This window comes from Sturnira hondurensis, unplaced genomic scaffold (genome assembly GCF_014824575.4).
Source record: "Sturnira hondurensis isolate 20B ecotype Veracruz unplaced genomic scaffold, ASM1482457v3 Scaffold0016081, whole genome shotgun sequence".
NCBI classification, from domain to species: Eukaryota; Metazoa; Chordata; class Mammalia; order Chiroptera; family Phyllostomidae; genus Sturnira; species Sturnira hondurensis.
Genome location: NW_028088712.1, coordinates 81,198 through 96,436, shown reverse-complemented (window position 1 = coordinate 96,436; position 15,239 = coordinate 81,198). Strand labels below are relative to the sequence as shown.

Sequence of the window (15,239 nt, the reverse complement as noted above, 5' to 3'; positions counted from 1 at the left end):
GGCTATGAATGCAGCCCAATGCAAAATCGTAAATTTACTTAAAACCTTCTTTTTTTTTTTTGCTCATCAGTTTTTGTTAGTGTTCATATATTTAATGTGTGGCCCAAGACAACTCTTCTTCTTCCAGTGTGGCCCAGAGACACCAAAAGGTTGGACGAGCCTGCAAGGCATCTTAGTGGAATTGGTTCTTTGCTCGGGGTTATATCGCTTACTTGATCAAGATAGTTTCTCTGTCTCTTTCTCCCTCTCTCTCTCTCCCTCTCCCTCTCTCCCTCTCTCTCCCTCTCTCTCCCCCTCTCTCTCTCCCTCCCTCTCTCTCTCTCTCTCTCTCTCTCTCNCTCTCTCTCTCTATCTCCCCCCCCCCCCCCGCCTCCCCGTTCCCCTGCCTCCATTAAAGTAAGCTGTTGCTTCATTGGCAACCTGTTGCATATCCAGTGCGGCTGCAAGTGAAACATACATACTGTTCAAGTTGTAAAAATTAAGCTTCCGATTTCATTGCCGTGTACAAATGTAGCTCCAAAGCAGACCCGAGTGTTGGGATGTTTGCTCCAGTGTCTAAAATGGTCTGTTCCTCCCTAATCGAGTTCAAAGGGCTGACGTCATTGCATTTCCTGGAATCATGGGTCCTCGGGGGAAGTGGAAAAGTTAAACTCCAAGCGGGCTGCACATTGACGTCAGCCCCGAGCCAGGCCGTGACTGAGCCAGTTCCCTTCCGCTCTGTCAAGTGCTGCTGACAGCTTGAGGTAGTTAACTAGCTCGCCGCTTGCCTGTCTCCTTGGAAGCTCTCGGGCTGGGTAGCTTGACTTGTGAGCCTCACTTTAGCGTTTCTCTGCAGGTAAGTATCTGCTGTAGGAAGCGAGCACTACCCCACCGTGTGTGGGCAGATCCCAGGAGCCCAGCACCACTCCCAGGTCTTGTGCATGGGCTCCATCCGGGTCGGTCAGGCGACCTCGCTCATCCCGCCCTCGCTCACCCCGTGGCTCTGCATGATCTGCCGCTCGCGGTGCCCTCAGTGCATGGTTTGGGAAGCGCAAGTCTGAAAATCTGCAGTTCTTGCCGTGGTTCGGTTTCCTTAGTTATAGATAATGCTCTTGACTTAGTCACCAGTGTTCATTATGTTGTTGCAACTGTGTTTATTGAGTGGTGCCCTATTTCTAACCCAGTACTGATTTGCATTTGAGTTCATGAAGAATGGAAAGTTGTAAACAGCTTGCTCACAATTTACGTCTTCAGTTAGTGGATCTCAGATCCTCCTCCTAAGCAGGAACATTCCATTGTCTCAAGCAAATAACACCTGTATAAAATTCTTTTTAAAACTATTTTAAGCTATTGTTTTTCTCAAAACTTCTATGAAGTTTTAGAGATAGTATAGATTGCAGAAGCTCTCAAATGGTAAATTTATTGTAAGATATAGATGAACTTTAACTTGAAATAGTTCATGTCATATGATTCTTAGGACCAAAAAACACTTTCATGCATATATTTATTTCCTAAAACTTAGTAATTGGTTTACAAATTTAAATTCATCATTTGACTTCTCTATACATGAGAGAATATCATAACAAAAAAGAAAATGATCTGAAATTAGAATATAATTAAATATTAACATTTATGATAAAGATTTGCATAAATTTTTAACCTTTGCTTGCATATTTACAGAACAAATATAGCATACTTGAAGAGATTTTTTCACAGTTTTACCCATAATGCTTATTATGATCTATCCTTTTCAATTCAAAATTTTCTAAATGATGACACTTTAAAATGTCAAACTTTTTCACTACCTCATTGTACCCCTGGAAATCATTGTTTTTGGAAATCTGATCAGTTCTCACAGAATCAATTCTATTTAAAGTGCTGTTTGAAAATGGAAAGGACATTTCTTTTTCTTGTGCTAAGGTTGATTGGTACAGATTATTGGCTCACAAACTTTTTGACCATGGCCCATATTTACATGACAGTAGACTTGTGTATCTATATAAAAATCTGCTTGAAAAGTAATCCTTAGCTTTGGTATATGTAATGTAGGCATACTTCTCTGTTTCTTTTTTTTTTAAATGTTATTCTTGACCCATGAAGTTGACTTTATGACTCACGAATGATCTACAACTTAACAGTTTGGAAAACTGATCTAGACCAGCATCAGGCTGCTGACAATAATGACCAGTCTGGAGAGGTTTTAGAAGCATTTACTTACAGGGACAGGGGATTGAATTTGAAAAGGGAATACTTACAGTTTACAGAATTATATTATTCAGTCAGATGTAATTTAAATTTTTGTTAGAAACAATTTGACTTTATAAGCTGACTGTTAAAGAGTCTAACTCTTTATCTTTTAGTCTCTGGGTTTAAAAGTCTCTAATGAAATGTATTTAGCCTGGCTATCTGAACTATTAAGAAACCTTCCAACTTAATTCAAATTTAGAAAATAGTATCTTAATTAGTATTTGATACAAGAGAATGAGGATACATTTCACCTTTGTGAAAGGAAAGCTTTTTGGTAATTTTCACATAAAAGTATAGTTTGTATCAGGTATAACAGCTTCTTGAAGTTGGTAGCAAAGCAAGTATAATCATGTTGGAAGTGAAATATATCGGAGTCACTTACCTTAAGTTTCATTAGAACTCTGAATCTGTATGAAATTTTTACATGCTATTTTCCCACTATTTTTGAAAAATCTTTAATGAAAGATCACGTGGGATAATTGTTTTACTTTGCCCAGTTATATTTGCCTATGTAAACATACTGACTAGTAAAATGATACTTTGCATTTATGTAAACTTTAAAATAAAAAAATCTCTTAATCTCACAAATAAAAATAAATGCTAAGCGCTATCAAACTATCATATTGTGAGAGACTCACAGCTAATATAGTTTGAAGGATCAGGGTAGGATCAGAGGAAGCCATATTTAAATACTCACAAGGGAAAGCACTTTCCACACCCCCTGATTTACTCAAGGCAGACATTATTATGCTCATTGTATACATAAGCACACAGATCAGAGTGGGTCTATGACTGTTACAAGCTTACAGACCTAGAAGAGGTGAACCAGTTTGGCTCTTCAAAGTCCTTATCTGATTCTGTTCATATTATACTGCTTCTCAGAATTCACCTGACATTGATAAACTAATGCTGATGTTAGGTGAGTTACAATAGCACATTACACACTGCTTATAAAATATACAAAATAAAGTTTGCATCATTTTAAGTAGTCAAAATAGATTTTTTTCTAGCACTATTACTCTCATAGGACAACAGCATAAGTTTGCCATTACGTACAACTAAAAATATCCATATAATTTCTCATTTTTACAGTTTTTTTACTCTTATGATTTTCACTGAATGCATAACTCATGTGTAACTTAAAAACTACTTAATGACTTGATTCTATGTGGTCTATGTGTTGTAACATATTTGAACTGTTTGGCGCTTTAGTCCTGTTTACATGGGATTTAATTTTCCTGGAAAACTTGGACCAAGAATGAGTGGAACCTTCCTAACAGAGTGAGGCACCCATCAAGGACAATCCTGATTTGCATTAGGAGCACTAGTATGGTCATAGGGAGGGCGAGAACCAAAACAGAAAGGTGAAGATGGGACTTCTGGCCAAGATGGAGGCATAGGTGGAAATACTGTACCTCCTCGCACAGCCAAATTTAAGGACAACAAAGATTGAGAAACAAAACACAACCAAAACAGACAGAAAATTGAACTGTACAGAAGTCTGACAATAATGAACCATTCATCCAGACCAGTAAGAGGGACGGAGTCAGTGGCTGGCAGAGCAGGATCTCAGCAGGGAAAAGCGGTGGCTGCCGGACTGACCCAGGCACGCAAGCGGCAGTTGGCAGATCCCAGGTGTGGGCTGGCAACAGGCAGACCCACTGAGGGCACAAGGCAGCTGGCTGACTGCAGTCACACATTCACATGCAGATAAACCAGGTGAAAAAATGGACAGTGAGACAGACTGCGCAACCCAGGGCCCCAGTGCTGGGAAATAAAGCCTAAAAGCACCAATTAAAAAAACTTTGGGGGGTTGAGGTACTGGAAGAGGCTCCCAGCTTCACAGGAGAGTTCATTGGAGAGACCCACAGGGTCCTAGATCATACACAAGCCCACACACCTGGGAACCAACACCAGAAGGGCCCAATTTGCTTGTGAGAAGCAGCAGATGGGACTGAAACCTGAGAGAGTGGAACAAACACCATTTCTCCCTCTCTGACCCCACTCCTGGTCACAACCCAGGGACTGGGTTGACCCGTCTCCCTCCCCCCGTGAACACCTAAGCTTTCGCCCCTCATGCATAACAGGTGTGAACACACAAAAAACATTATGAATCAAGCAGAACAACAACTCAAAGCCCCAGAGCCAATACTTCTAAGTGAGCAAGAGGTAACCAACCTATCAGATGCATAGTTCAAAACACTGGTAATCAGGATACTCACAAAACTGGTTGAATTTTGTTGCAAATTAGATGAAAAAATGAAGGCTACATTAAGTGAAATAAAGGAAAATATACAGGGAACCAATAGTGATGGGAAGGAAACTGGGACTCTAATCAACGATTTGGACCAGAAGGAAGAAACATTCAACCAGGACAGAATGAAGAAACAAGAATTTTAAAAAAATGAAGAGAAGCTTAGGAAGTTCCAGGATATCTTTAAATGTTCCAATATCCAAATTATAGGGGTACCAGCAGGCAAAGAGGAAGAGCAACAAATTAGAAACTTATTTGAAAAAATAATGAAGGAAAACTTCTTCAATCTAGCAAAGGAAATAGACTTCTGGGAAGCTCAGAGAGTCCCAAAGAAATTGGACCCATGGAGGAACACACCAAGGCACATCATCATTAAATTGCCCAAGACTAAAAATGAGAGAACTTAGAAGCAGCAAGAGAAAAGAAGACAGTTACCTACAAAGGAGTTCCCATTGAGACTGTCAGCTGATTTCTCAAAAGAGACCTTACAGGCAAGAAGGGGCTGGAAAGAAGTATTTGAAGTCATGGAAGGCAAGGACCTACATCCAAGATCACTCTATCCAGCAAAGCTTTCATTTAGAATGGAAGGGCAGATAAAGTGCTTCTCGGATAAGGTCAAGTTCAAGGAGTTCATCATCACCAAGACCTTATTATATGAAATGTTAAAGGGACTTATCTAAGAAAAAGATGATGAAAAATATGAGCAGTAAAAAGACAACGAACTCACAGTTATTGACAACCACACCTAAAACAAAAGCAAACTAAGAGGACAGCTAGATCAGGAGCAGAACCATAGAAATGGAGATCACATGGAGGGTTAGTAACAGGAGAGTGGGAGGAGGAGGGCTGGGGAAAGATACAGAGAAGAAGTAGTATAGACTATAGATAGAAAATAGACAAGAGGAGGGCAAGAATGGTATGGGAAATGTAAAAGGTAAAGAACTTGTGACACACGGACATGAACTAAAGGGGGGGAATGGGGAGGAGGGGGTGTGCAGGGTGGGAGGGAAATGGGACAACTGTAATGGCATAATCAATAAAATATATTTTTCAAAAAACCCAGAAAGGTGAAGATTTCAGTAGCTTTCTGGAGCTCCCTGCTTCTAAGTATGACATCTAAGTTACTTCTACTGCTTATTGCTTAGGTGTATTTGTGATTAGTACCACATAGCAAAAAGACCTATGAAGATAGGAGCTCCACAGATAAAAATGGTTTTGTTCAGTTAATGTGCTCAGTACTGTAGAGATATCAATCAATCAATCAATCAATAAGCAAATAAAGTCACTATTGTGGGAGGTTGATAAACTTTCCCATTGGAAGCTATCAAATAGGCATTGGGCTGGGCTTCTTATTTTTTCTCTTTTAGGAGGAAACAAGCACCTCTTTGACTTGTGGGGTTTTTCAGTTTCCTTATTATGAGTCTGATGAGATTGTATCATTCAGTGTTTTGTGATTCTTCACCTTTACAATTACTTATTTTAAATAATTACATACATTTAAAGGGATATTTTGTAATACTATCTTTTAATAATTCTGTAAAGTGGTATAATAAAATATGGTATAAATTTTAAAAGTTGTTAATAGGCATTTTTTAACAAAATAAGGAATGGGAGCCATACATTTCAATCATTCCATTACCCAGGTTTGTTAGAAAGGAAACTCCAGTGAAATAATTTATGGATGTTATTTGCCTTTTAAGTAATATGCAGTATAAGCATAGTTTAGAACATTGTCTTCCAGAAGTTAAGGGAGGGAAGGGGAAGGGAACTAACACTTGCTGAACGCCTACCATGAGCCAGGCTCTGTGCTGAGTATTAAATGAGATAATGTATCCTCATTTTTCAGATGAGGAAACTGAACTTGCCCCAAGTCACATGGCTGGTAAGTGGCAGAGCTGCACCAGAACCCAGACTCCAAGTCCCATGTTTTTTCTTCTGTACTGTGTTTAAAGCTTGCACAGAGAGGTATGAAGTTAATGACCAGAACTGGAGAGTTCTAGGAATTTTCTCGTGAAATATTTGATACCAAACCTAAAACATATTTTTATGTCAGGAGTTAGATGGTTGGAAACACTATAGAGTAATTATAACTCCTTTGCTTCTAAAATGCCAAGTTATTTGACTAACACCTAAGAGAAGGCTTAGAAAATAATGTCTTCTATCAAGAAAGGCCAGTTTGAATAAATACATAGCATATTTTAGGGCTTTCCATGTCTTAGTGTCACAGACTTAGCTATGATACTGGCTAATAATAGTCTTATAATAATAAGACTGCTTACTTGAGATATTCCAATTGACAGTGGGCTTGTGCAAAACCCTGGGAAGTTCAACATTTCCTTCCTGGCCCACAAGTAAGCCCACCAGCCACCCATTATATGCCAAGTGTTACTAGGTTCTAAGGGGACTACATGCAAGGCACAAAAGATACCATAGCTTCTCTAAAGCTTTTGCTGCCTCAGAATAAAATTAAATTAGTGTATCTTTTTATTATCTTTTTTTGATCATGAGTTTAAACTTCTCACTGATGACCCATTTATTTTTAGGAATAATTTATACAGTGAAATTTTAGAATAAAAATAATTTAGGCACATTAGTAATTAGATGGAGCATGGTCTTTATTAGCATACCGGGGTAAGAATGTGAAATCCAAGATTGCAGGATGCCCTTTGAACTGTGATGCTGGGTATTTCATCTGCATCAAATTACCACTGAATTTTTGTATATAAACTCTTTATCACTTGTTTCAATAATGAAACTTTTAACACTTGGATGTCCTTAAAACAAGACCTTCTCTTTGCCCATATCCTTTTTTTTTTATTTGTCTTTAGAGAGGAAGGGAAGGAGAGAAGGAGAGAAATATCAATGTATGGTTGCTTCTTGTGAGTCCCCTGCTGGGAACTGGCCTGCAACCCAGGCATGTGGCCTGACTGGGAATCTAACCACGATCATGTGGTTCGCAGGCCCGCGTTTAGTGCCCATATCTTTTTAATGTATTAACTAATAAGATCATTTGACTATATGAAATTTATCCATTGATATTTATTCAGTGACCATACCATCACCAGAGAGTTTTACTAATTTCTGCTCATTTATACTAATTCATATTTCTGGCTTGAACCAATGAGCTGCAATGTGATTTTTGTTGAGAGAGATAAAATGAATACATAGTATATCTGAAAAATTGTAATAAAATCCAGTTTGTTAGCTAACATTTGAGGACTAATACATCCATATATATAATCTTTCCAAAACACCATGTTAGGGCATTTTTTCCTAAGCTGTTGCTCAAAATGTTTTAAGTATGCCTGTTTCGGAATTGCCATGATCCTTCACAGCGCCACGTTTGGTCTTCGTAAGGTGCCTTCAGTTTTGGAAACAGGCAAGAATTTAGGCCTTTTTCTGTTTCTAAGACCAATAAACTTTAAAATATATATTTTAGTTGCTTATTTTTAGACAGAGGGGGAGAGAGGGAGAAAGAGAGGGAGAGAAACACTGATGTGGAAAGAAGAAACATCAATTGGTTGCCTCTGGTGCACCCCCCAACTGGGGACTGACCTGCAACCCAGACGTGTGCCCCAAATCCAAGTGGCGATTTTTTGGTTTGCTGGAGGATGCCCAACCAACAGAGCCACACCAGTCAGGGCTGAACTTCCTTTTTCATCTGTGAAGTATTCCTTATCTCAAGTAAGCAGCCTTCCCTTTTAACTTTTTTTAAAAATATTTTATTTATTTATTTTTAGAGAGAGGAGAAGGGAAAGAGAAAGAGTGGGAGAGAAACATCAATGTGTGGTTGCCTCTCATGTGTCCCCTACTGGGGACCTGGCCTGCAACCCAGGCATGTGCCCTGTCTGGGAATCCAACCAGCTACCCTTTGCTTCACAGGTCCATGCTCAATCCACTGAGCTACACCAGCCAAGGCCCCTTTTATCTTTTTAATGAGTACTCTCCAACTAACTTTTGTATATTGTGTAAACATCCTGCTCTAACTTTAAGTACAGAAAAAAGCAGATGTATACAAAACTAGAGAGGGAATAACGAATATTTCTGTGCCTTTATGTTATTTTATTGCACTTGTTTGTGAGCAGTTTGGCATGAACAATCCTAGACCAAGGCCTGCATCCCTGCTGCTTACATATGTCAACATGATGACAGGAAACCTCCCCTTGTCACTGCCATTGTTCCAGTTTTAGAAAGCCTTTGTTTCCTCCAGCTGTCCCATTGTTTCAGCCTTCATTACCCCATCACCTTCTTCCCTGATGTGGGTAAAGAGAACTGTTACTCCAGGCTCCAATCTGTCTCCTCTACAATATAGTTTAAATACATGTTTTTTAATCTTTTGTCAGTTAACAGTTTATAGCTGACTTTAAAATTCTCTTCTGAAATATTGCAAAGGTATAAAATTTTCTATGACATATACTGAGACATCTGTGTATATAGTGCTTTAAATTGTCACAAAAACAAATTTAGGATTATCTCCAAGTTGGTGATGATCACTATATTTATCACAGTTACAACTGTGATAATTGTTTCACCACTCTTTCTTAAATTATATGTAGAAGGAAGAAGCAATACAGCCTTACAATCTTATGAAGACCTTTAAGTGGTTTTCTTCCAAAGCCATGTTTTTATCATTTTATTCTTTCATCTAATTCTTTAGTCTAGGGAGGATAAAATATGGCATTTACCCAAAAAGAAACACATAGATCAATTTTTCATTAGCCCTTTAAACCACTTGGCTATTTTCAGTGATTATATTTCATTTACCTAAAAAAAAGCCTTTGCCTCCCTTTTGAGGAAAATTTCATTTCTTAGTGAAATAGGGAAGTGATGTGTTTCATATTTGATTGACATTTGCTTCAGACCAACTTTTATAGGGTTTTATCATTTTCAACCCATTTTCTTGCATTAAGTTCTGACAGAGCATGTATTTGGTCATATCTCATCAGAATGTCACATGAACTCTGGACTGTATGTTCTCAAAGTTGAAACAGTGGTGGCAGGAACATGTTTCATCAATTTAACCCATCTGTCTTAAGGAAGCTGTTTATTGCAGTAGGTGCACTCATGTAGAATGTAAATTAGGACACCCTGAGGACTGTCTGAATAAATAAATACCGAGTCTTTCATTTAACTATGATTATACTATAATTGGACAATATTTTTAAATGAATACTTAGGAATATACTATTATCCCAAGAAGACTAAGACAGACAAAAATTACCATTCTCTGTACAAACCAGTTTTAAGTAGAGCTTTGCTGTTTTGTATGTTATTTTTTGCTCTTAGATGAAAATACAGTGAGCAAATATTTACCTTCCAGTACTTTTTCTGGCAATAGGACTTGCACTAAAGGATGTTAGGTGAGGGTATAGGCTATAGGAAAATCTAACTGGATGGAAGTGTTCTGATTAATTAAAATTTCTGCAGTGGTGTGCTGGAAGAAGCTCTCACTGATTTGCTAGAGCTAATTGTTAAACTTTGGGGATTTTTATGAGCTGGTTGTTAAAACAGCTATTAAAATTTAAAGATATATTTAACAAATTACTTAAAAATACTAATACTCAAAATTTGTCATTTATAATTTTTTAATCTATGCTCTTACATCTGTTTCATCTGCATACTGTGTTACTTCCTGTGTATGTCTTCCCAATTCTGCATTCACTGAAGTCATACTGGTAGCCTCCAATTGGCCATGGTGAAAGTGTTTACATCATGGAATCAACTTGCGACCTGCGACAGATCTCAGCTTGCTTCAGGAGAGCTGGTTGTTAAACCTTCATCAGCATACCACTCATTTTAGGCTCAACAAACTCTCAGTTGAAAAGCCTCTCTACTTTTAGCCTTTGATAAAAACTTACCTAAAATGCATTAGGGCAATTTTCTTCCTTAAATGTCTAGAGCATGCTAAATATCATTGTTCCTAGTGCTGAAGCGCTCTAATACCTAGGATTCCTATAGTGCTCAGAAAAATCATCTTAAACGTTGGCAACATTACCCCTTAAGACTTGAGAAGTATGCTTTTCCAGGTCAATTTTATATAAAATACCAAGTCGTAAAATTTTTATATAAGCATGTAATATTTCATTGCAGCTGCCACTGGCGACATGCCAACCTACCAGATCCGAGCTCCTCCAACTGCTTTGCCTCAGGGAGTGGTGGTGGCTGCCTCCCCAGGAAGTTTGCACAGCCCCCAGCAACTCGCAGAAGAAGCCACACGCAAACGAGAGCTGAGGTTGATGAAAAACAGGTAAGATGGTTCACTAGAAATCAGCAACCACTTATAGGATATGTAATTTGTAACTGTGGGGCTTTTTAAAAACTTACTTTTCCTAAGCTATTTCCCCAAGTTCAGCATTAAGTGGCATTTTATCTGGGCTTGTGCTCTCCATGTGATGATAGACTGTCTGCTAGACATGCAACTATTTCATCAGCAGGAGGTACATCCCTAGGTGTTAGAAAGGTAATGTCTGTAAGATACATTAATTTTTTAAATGATGGCGGGAGGACTTTATTACAAATGAAAATTTCTTTTGTTCTTGGCATTTATTTTATGAAATTAGGTGATAAGTATAATTTCCTAGTTTCTTGAGGAGCATAAAACTTTAAGTGTGAGTTAAGAATTTTTTAAGTTTTTTACATTTCCTTTTACATACTTTTTAACTGTTTTTTTCAATCATACTGAAATGCATCTTTATCCTGATAAATACATCTTTATCCTGATAAATTCTAGTCAAGTGAAAATACAAAACAACAGAATTAAAATTACCTATAACCCCACCACTTAGAGATACCCACTAATATTATAATATATACACTTCCAACCTACTCTCTCTCATTTTCTCACTTATTCTTGTACTGTCTCTCTGTAACTTTATTTTTTAAAGAGCAGTATGTCATACTGTTTTCCAACATTTTTTTCTAATCTAGTTTGAGCCCTGACCAGGTTTCTCAGCTGGTTGGAGTGTCATCCCATACACTTAAAGGTTGTGGGTGTGATCCCTGGTTAGAGCACATCTTACTGGAGGCAACAATTGATGTTTCTCTCTCACACCAATATTCATCCTCTCCTTCTCCCTCTCCCCCTCTCTCCCTTCCTTCCTCTATTTCTAAAATCAATAAACATATCCTCTGGCAAGGATTTAAAATAAATACATAAATCTAATTTGCATATTATTTCTTGGTTTTCTTTTTTATTAAAGAGAATGATGCAAATGAATCTGATTTTTCAAAATGAACAGAATAAAAATAGTCTTTACCCAGTAGTCTTGTCACCCTACTCCTAAGTCCTTGTTCCAGGAGAACCAAACATTTCAGGTGGAATCATGTGTTTGCCTATGATCAGGAATACGTGGTAGTAAATTTACCAGGTGTTAGCAACCAGATTAATGTAGAAATTGTGGCTTGTAAGACTCTCAAATTGAGGGAAAGATGGTGGCGATGTAGCTGGGAGCTGAGCCCACTTGCTGTTACAGCCAACGGGGACACTTAGCCAATCTTCTGAAAAACAAAGTGAACAGCTAACAATCTCAGCTGATAAGAAGTTTGGAAGCCAAAGTGTGCAGAGGATGCTTCGAAAGGGGCAGTAAGGAGGTTTTATAGGCCTAGAGGAAGGTCCCTGGACTAGGTGCCGAAACCACGCCTGCTGTGGGAACCTTGGAGGAGAGACAGGTCAGTGATAGTAGCGCAGCGGCTCCCTCCCCTCCCAAAGCGGGGAGTCCCAAACCGGCCCCAGGAGAGACCTGGATGCATAAAGTTGCTGCAGGGAAAAGGCAGCAAGCTAAGTACAGCCAGCTGTGTACCAAGGTTGGGGTGGCGGTTGCTGCCTGGGACATTGCCAGAGAATTTGGGGGATCCTGATGACATCTGGAGCTGGGAGAGGAGACGGGCTGCAACTGGCTGTGACCCACATAGACTCTGGACTTGCCAGCGGGTTGTGCCCTGTAGAAAGCCAGCTGTGGCTCTGAGCAGCAGTGGCACCCTAGAGACTCTTTTCAAAAGGGGAACTTAGCCACACCTCACTGTGAAGGGACCTCACCTGCACAGTGGCCCAGCCAACAAAGAGGGAGAAGTGTGTGTGTGATTTGCTCCCAGTCAGTGTACCTCACTGACTGATCAAAGGGGTGCAAAGTGAGGTGGCTTGTTGGTGCCAGCCAAGCGCAAATGTGCACAGTGCAGAGTGCGGGACGCACAGTACTCTGAGGTCCTGGGCTGGAAACTGGGCGCCAGTGATTACAGTAGTCCAGACTGAGCCCGCATCCTAGAGGAACCCACGGGAAAGGAAAAAAACGGAGCCCAACTCCCTCTGCCTGCAGGAAACGGGAAGACCTGCAAAACCCACTGGAAAGGCTTTCTGTTTTCTGAAAAGTGAGACAGGAGCACCTGGGGCTTAGAGAAAACCACAGACAGATCCAGAAAGAAGTCAGAAAGCGAAAACCAACAGCTGAGACAGATTTCACTTTGCTGTCCTTCAGAATTTGCATGTTTTTTCTTAATTTCCCTTTCTTCTTTTCATTTATTCAGTTTTTATGCTTGTGTTTGTTTTTGATTGTTTGACTTTTTATTATCCCTTTCATATTGCATTTTGATTTTTCTTCTTTCACTTCACTCTATTCCAAATAACACACTATTTTTGGTCTTTCACTTTTTATTCTTTTTAATCAGATTATGTATTTCTTATCATACTATTGTTATTCCAAATTCCACACAGGAATTAATTCATTTCACTGTCTTCATGAGCTTTATCACTGTTATACACTTTATTTTGCCTTGCACTATGCCAAGTTCCTATCCCTGACTCTCACTCTTTCTCCTCCATCTAACCTTGCACAAGCACTCCTCTTTCTTAAGTCAGCTCACATTCTTTATCCCTTCTTATGAGCCTTATTTCTATTCTACCTTTTATAAACAGTGGCTGGTTGAGTGAACTACCAGGGTTATTGCTGTTCTTCTCCAAAGGATCTTCTATTTATTTGTTTACTACTTGTATGTACTTTAAATCCCATAGAATACTCTCCCACTGTCTTACTCCATTTTGACTTCCACCTGCCCCTAATCAGTTGAGGGAGAAATTTTATTTCATTGTTTCCTCTCTCCCTTTTTTACCCCCTCTCTCAACCTGATCTTCTTCCTTGCTCCTATTAGTTTGCTCCCCCCATCCTCACAAAACCATTTTTCTTTACTGTAGATATCTCATATTTACTTTTCACTTTTCTACAACATTCTTATTACCAACCCACCTTTATTAAACTTGATTCAGCTGTCATTGATATGGACCCTGCTGTGGTTTTCTGCAAATTTGCTCCCGTTGATCCAATTTTACCCCAAACTTCACAGCATACTCTTCCCTCTTCTTACCCCATTTTTCTCATCACCCTTTTGTGTTTTATTTATGTTTTAAAAGTTTTCTCTCCCTTCACCTTGGTTTTATCCCAACTCTTAATCAATACTCCTCCCTCTTACCATGCAATAACATTTTCCCTTCTTTCAGTCATCTCATATTCCCTTTGACATATCTTATAATATCTGCAATCTCTCTTCACCTTTGTTAATCTTAGTTGTATTGCAGTTGAAGCTACAAATGTGGTAGGTGGTTCTTTTTCCTGGCGTAGGTTTGGTCATCTGGTAATACTGCTTTGTTAACGAACACCTGTACAGCAGCATACACGACAAGGTGGAAGTTACAACTACCAGTAAACCCGCTGGAGGGGAGCACCCACCAACAAAGAAGCCACCAACAGGTAAAGTCCAAGACCAACAAGGGAGCCCACACAAATGGAAGAAAGGGCAATCCGAAAGCATCTAGACAAGAATATAAAAAACACCGTACCAATGAGTCCCACAGAACTTTTACTACAAAAGTTCACCCAATGAAGATAGCTGGCAAGGCAGAGCACTCAGAATTATGGAAACAACAAAGAGAGTCACCTAAAATGGGAAGACAAAAAAGAACCTACAATTGAAAGGACTGGAAGATTCCCTAGTAAAAGAGCTAAATGAAATTGGGCAAGCAAAGTATCAGACACAGAATTCAAAAGAATGGTTATAATAATGCACAAGGGACTTGTGGGAACTACTACAGCATGAAAACGGAAATATAAACTATAAACAAGAACCAGGAAGAAATGGAAAATACAATTTCTGAAATAAAAAAAAAACCACACACTAGAAGGAATTAAAAGCAGGCTGGATGAAGCAGAGGACCAAATTTGGGAGCTGGAAGACAAGATGGAAAGAAACACCCAGGTAGAATAGCTGCACAAAAAAGGAATAAAAAATATGAAGATGGCTTAAGGGAACTCCAGGATAATGCAACAACACTCAAATCATAATACCAGAAGGAGAAGAAAAGGCATAAGGGATAAGAAACCCTGTTCGAAAATACAACAACAGAAAACTTTCCAAACCCAGAGAGAGAAAAAACCACGCAAGTACAGGAGGCACAGAGAGTCCCAATCAACATGAACTCAAAAGAGGCCTACTCCAAGACACACCATAATTAAAATGCCAAGTTTTAAAGACAAAAAGAGAATCTTAAAAGTAGCAAGGGAGAAACAAGAAGTAGCATACAAAGGGGCTCCAATAAGGCTAGCAGCTGATTTCTCAACAGAAACACACCAATCCTGGGGAGAATGGAAAGAAATGTTCCAACTAATAAAAAGCAAAAGCCTGCAACCAAGACTACTCTACCCAGCAAGGCTCTCAATTAAAATGGAAGGCCAAATAAGGAGTTTCCCAGACAAAAGAAGGCTGAATGAACACA

The 15,239-nt window shown here is 39.0% G+C and overlaps 1 protein-coding gene across 6 annotated transcripts in view; it reads left to right on the top strand.

Moving 5' to 3' along the window:
- Nucleotides 1-15,239, top strand: part of LOC119000642 (cAMP-responsive element modulator) — a 51,687-nt gene that overhangs the window by 26,826 nt on the left and 9,622 nt on the right. For 2 of the 6 annotated variants that reach the window (XM_037065723.1, XM_037065725.1), the window contains 2 exons: nt 6,327-6,362; nt 10,571-10,727. In XM_037065723.1, the coding sequence (XP_036921618.1) occupies nt 6,327-6,362; nt 10,571-10,727 (193 nt within the window). Of the gene's footprint in view, nt 1-559; nt 836-6,326; nt 6,363-10,570; nt 10,728-15,239 lie in introns of those variants that run through there. The other 4 variants (XM_037065724.1, XM_037065726.1, XM_037065727.1 and 1 more) reach the window with 3 other exon arrangements.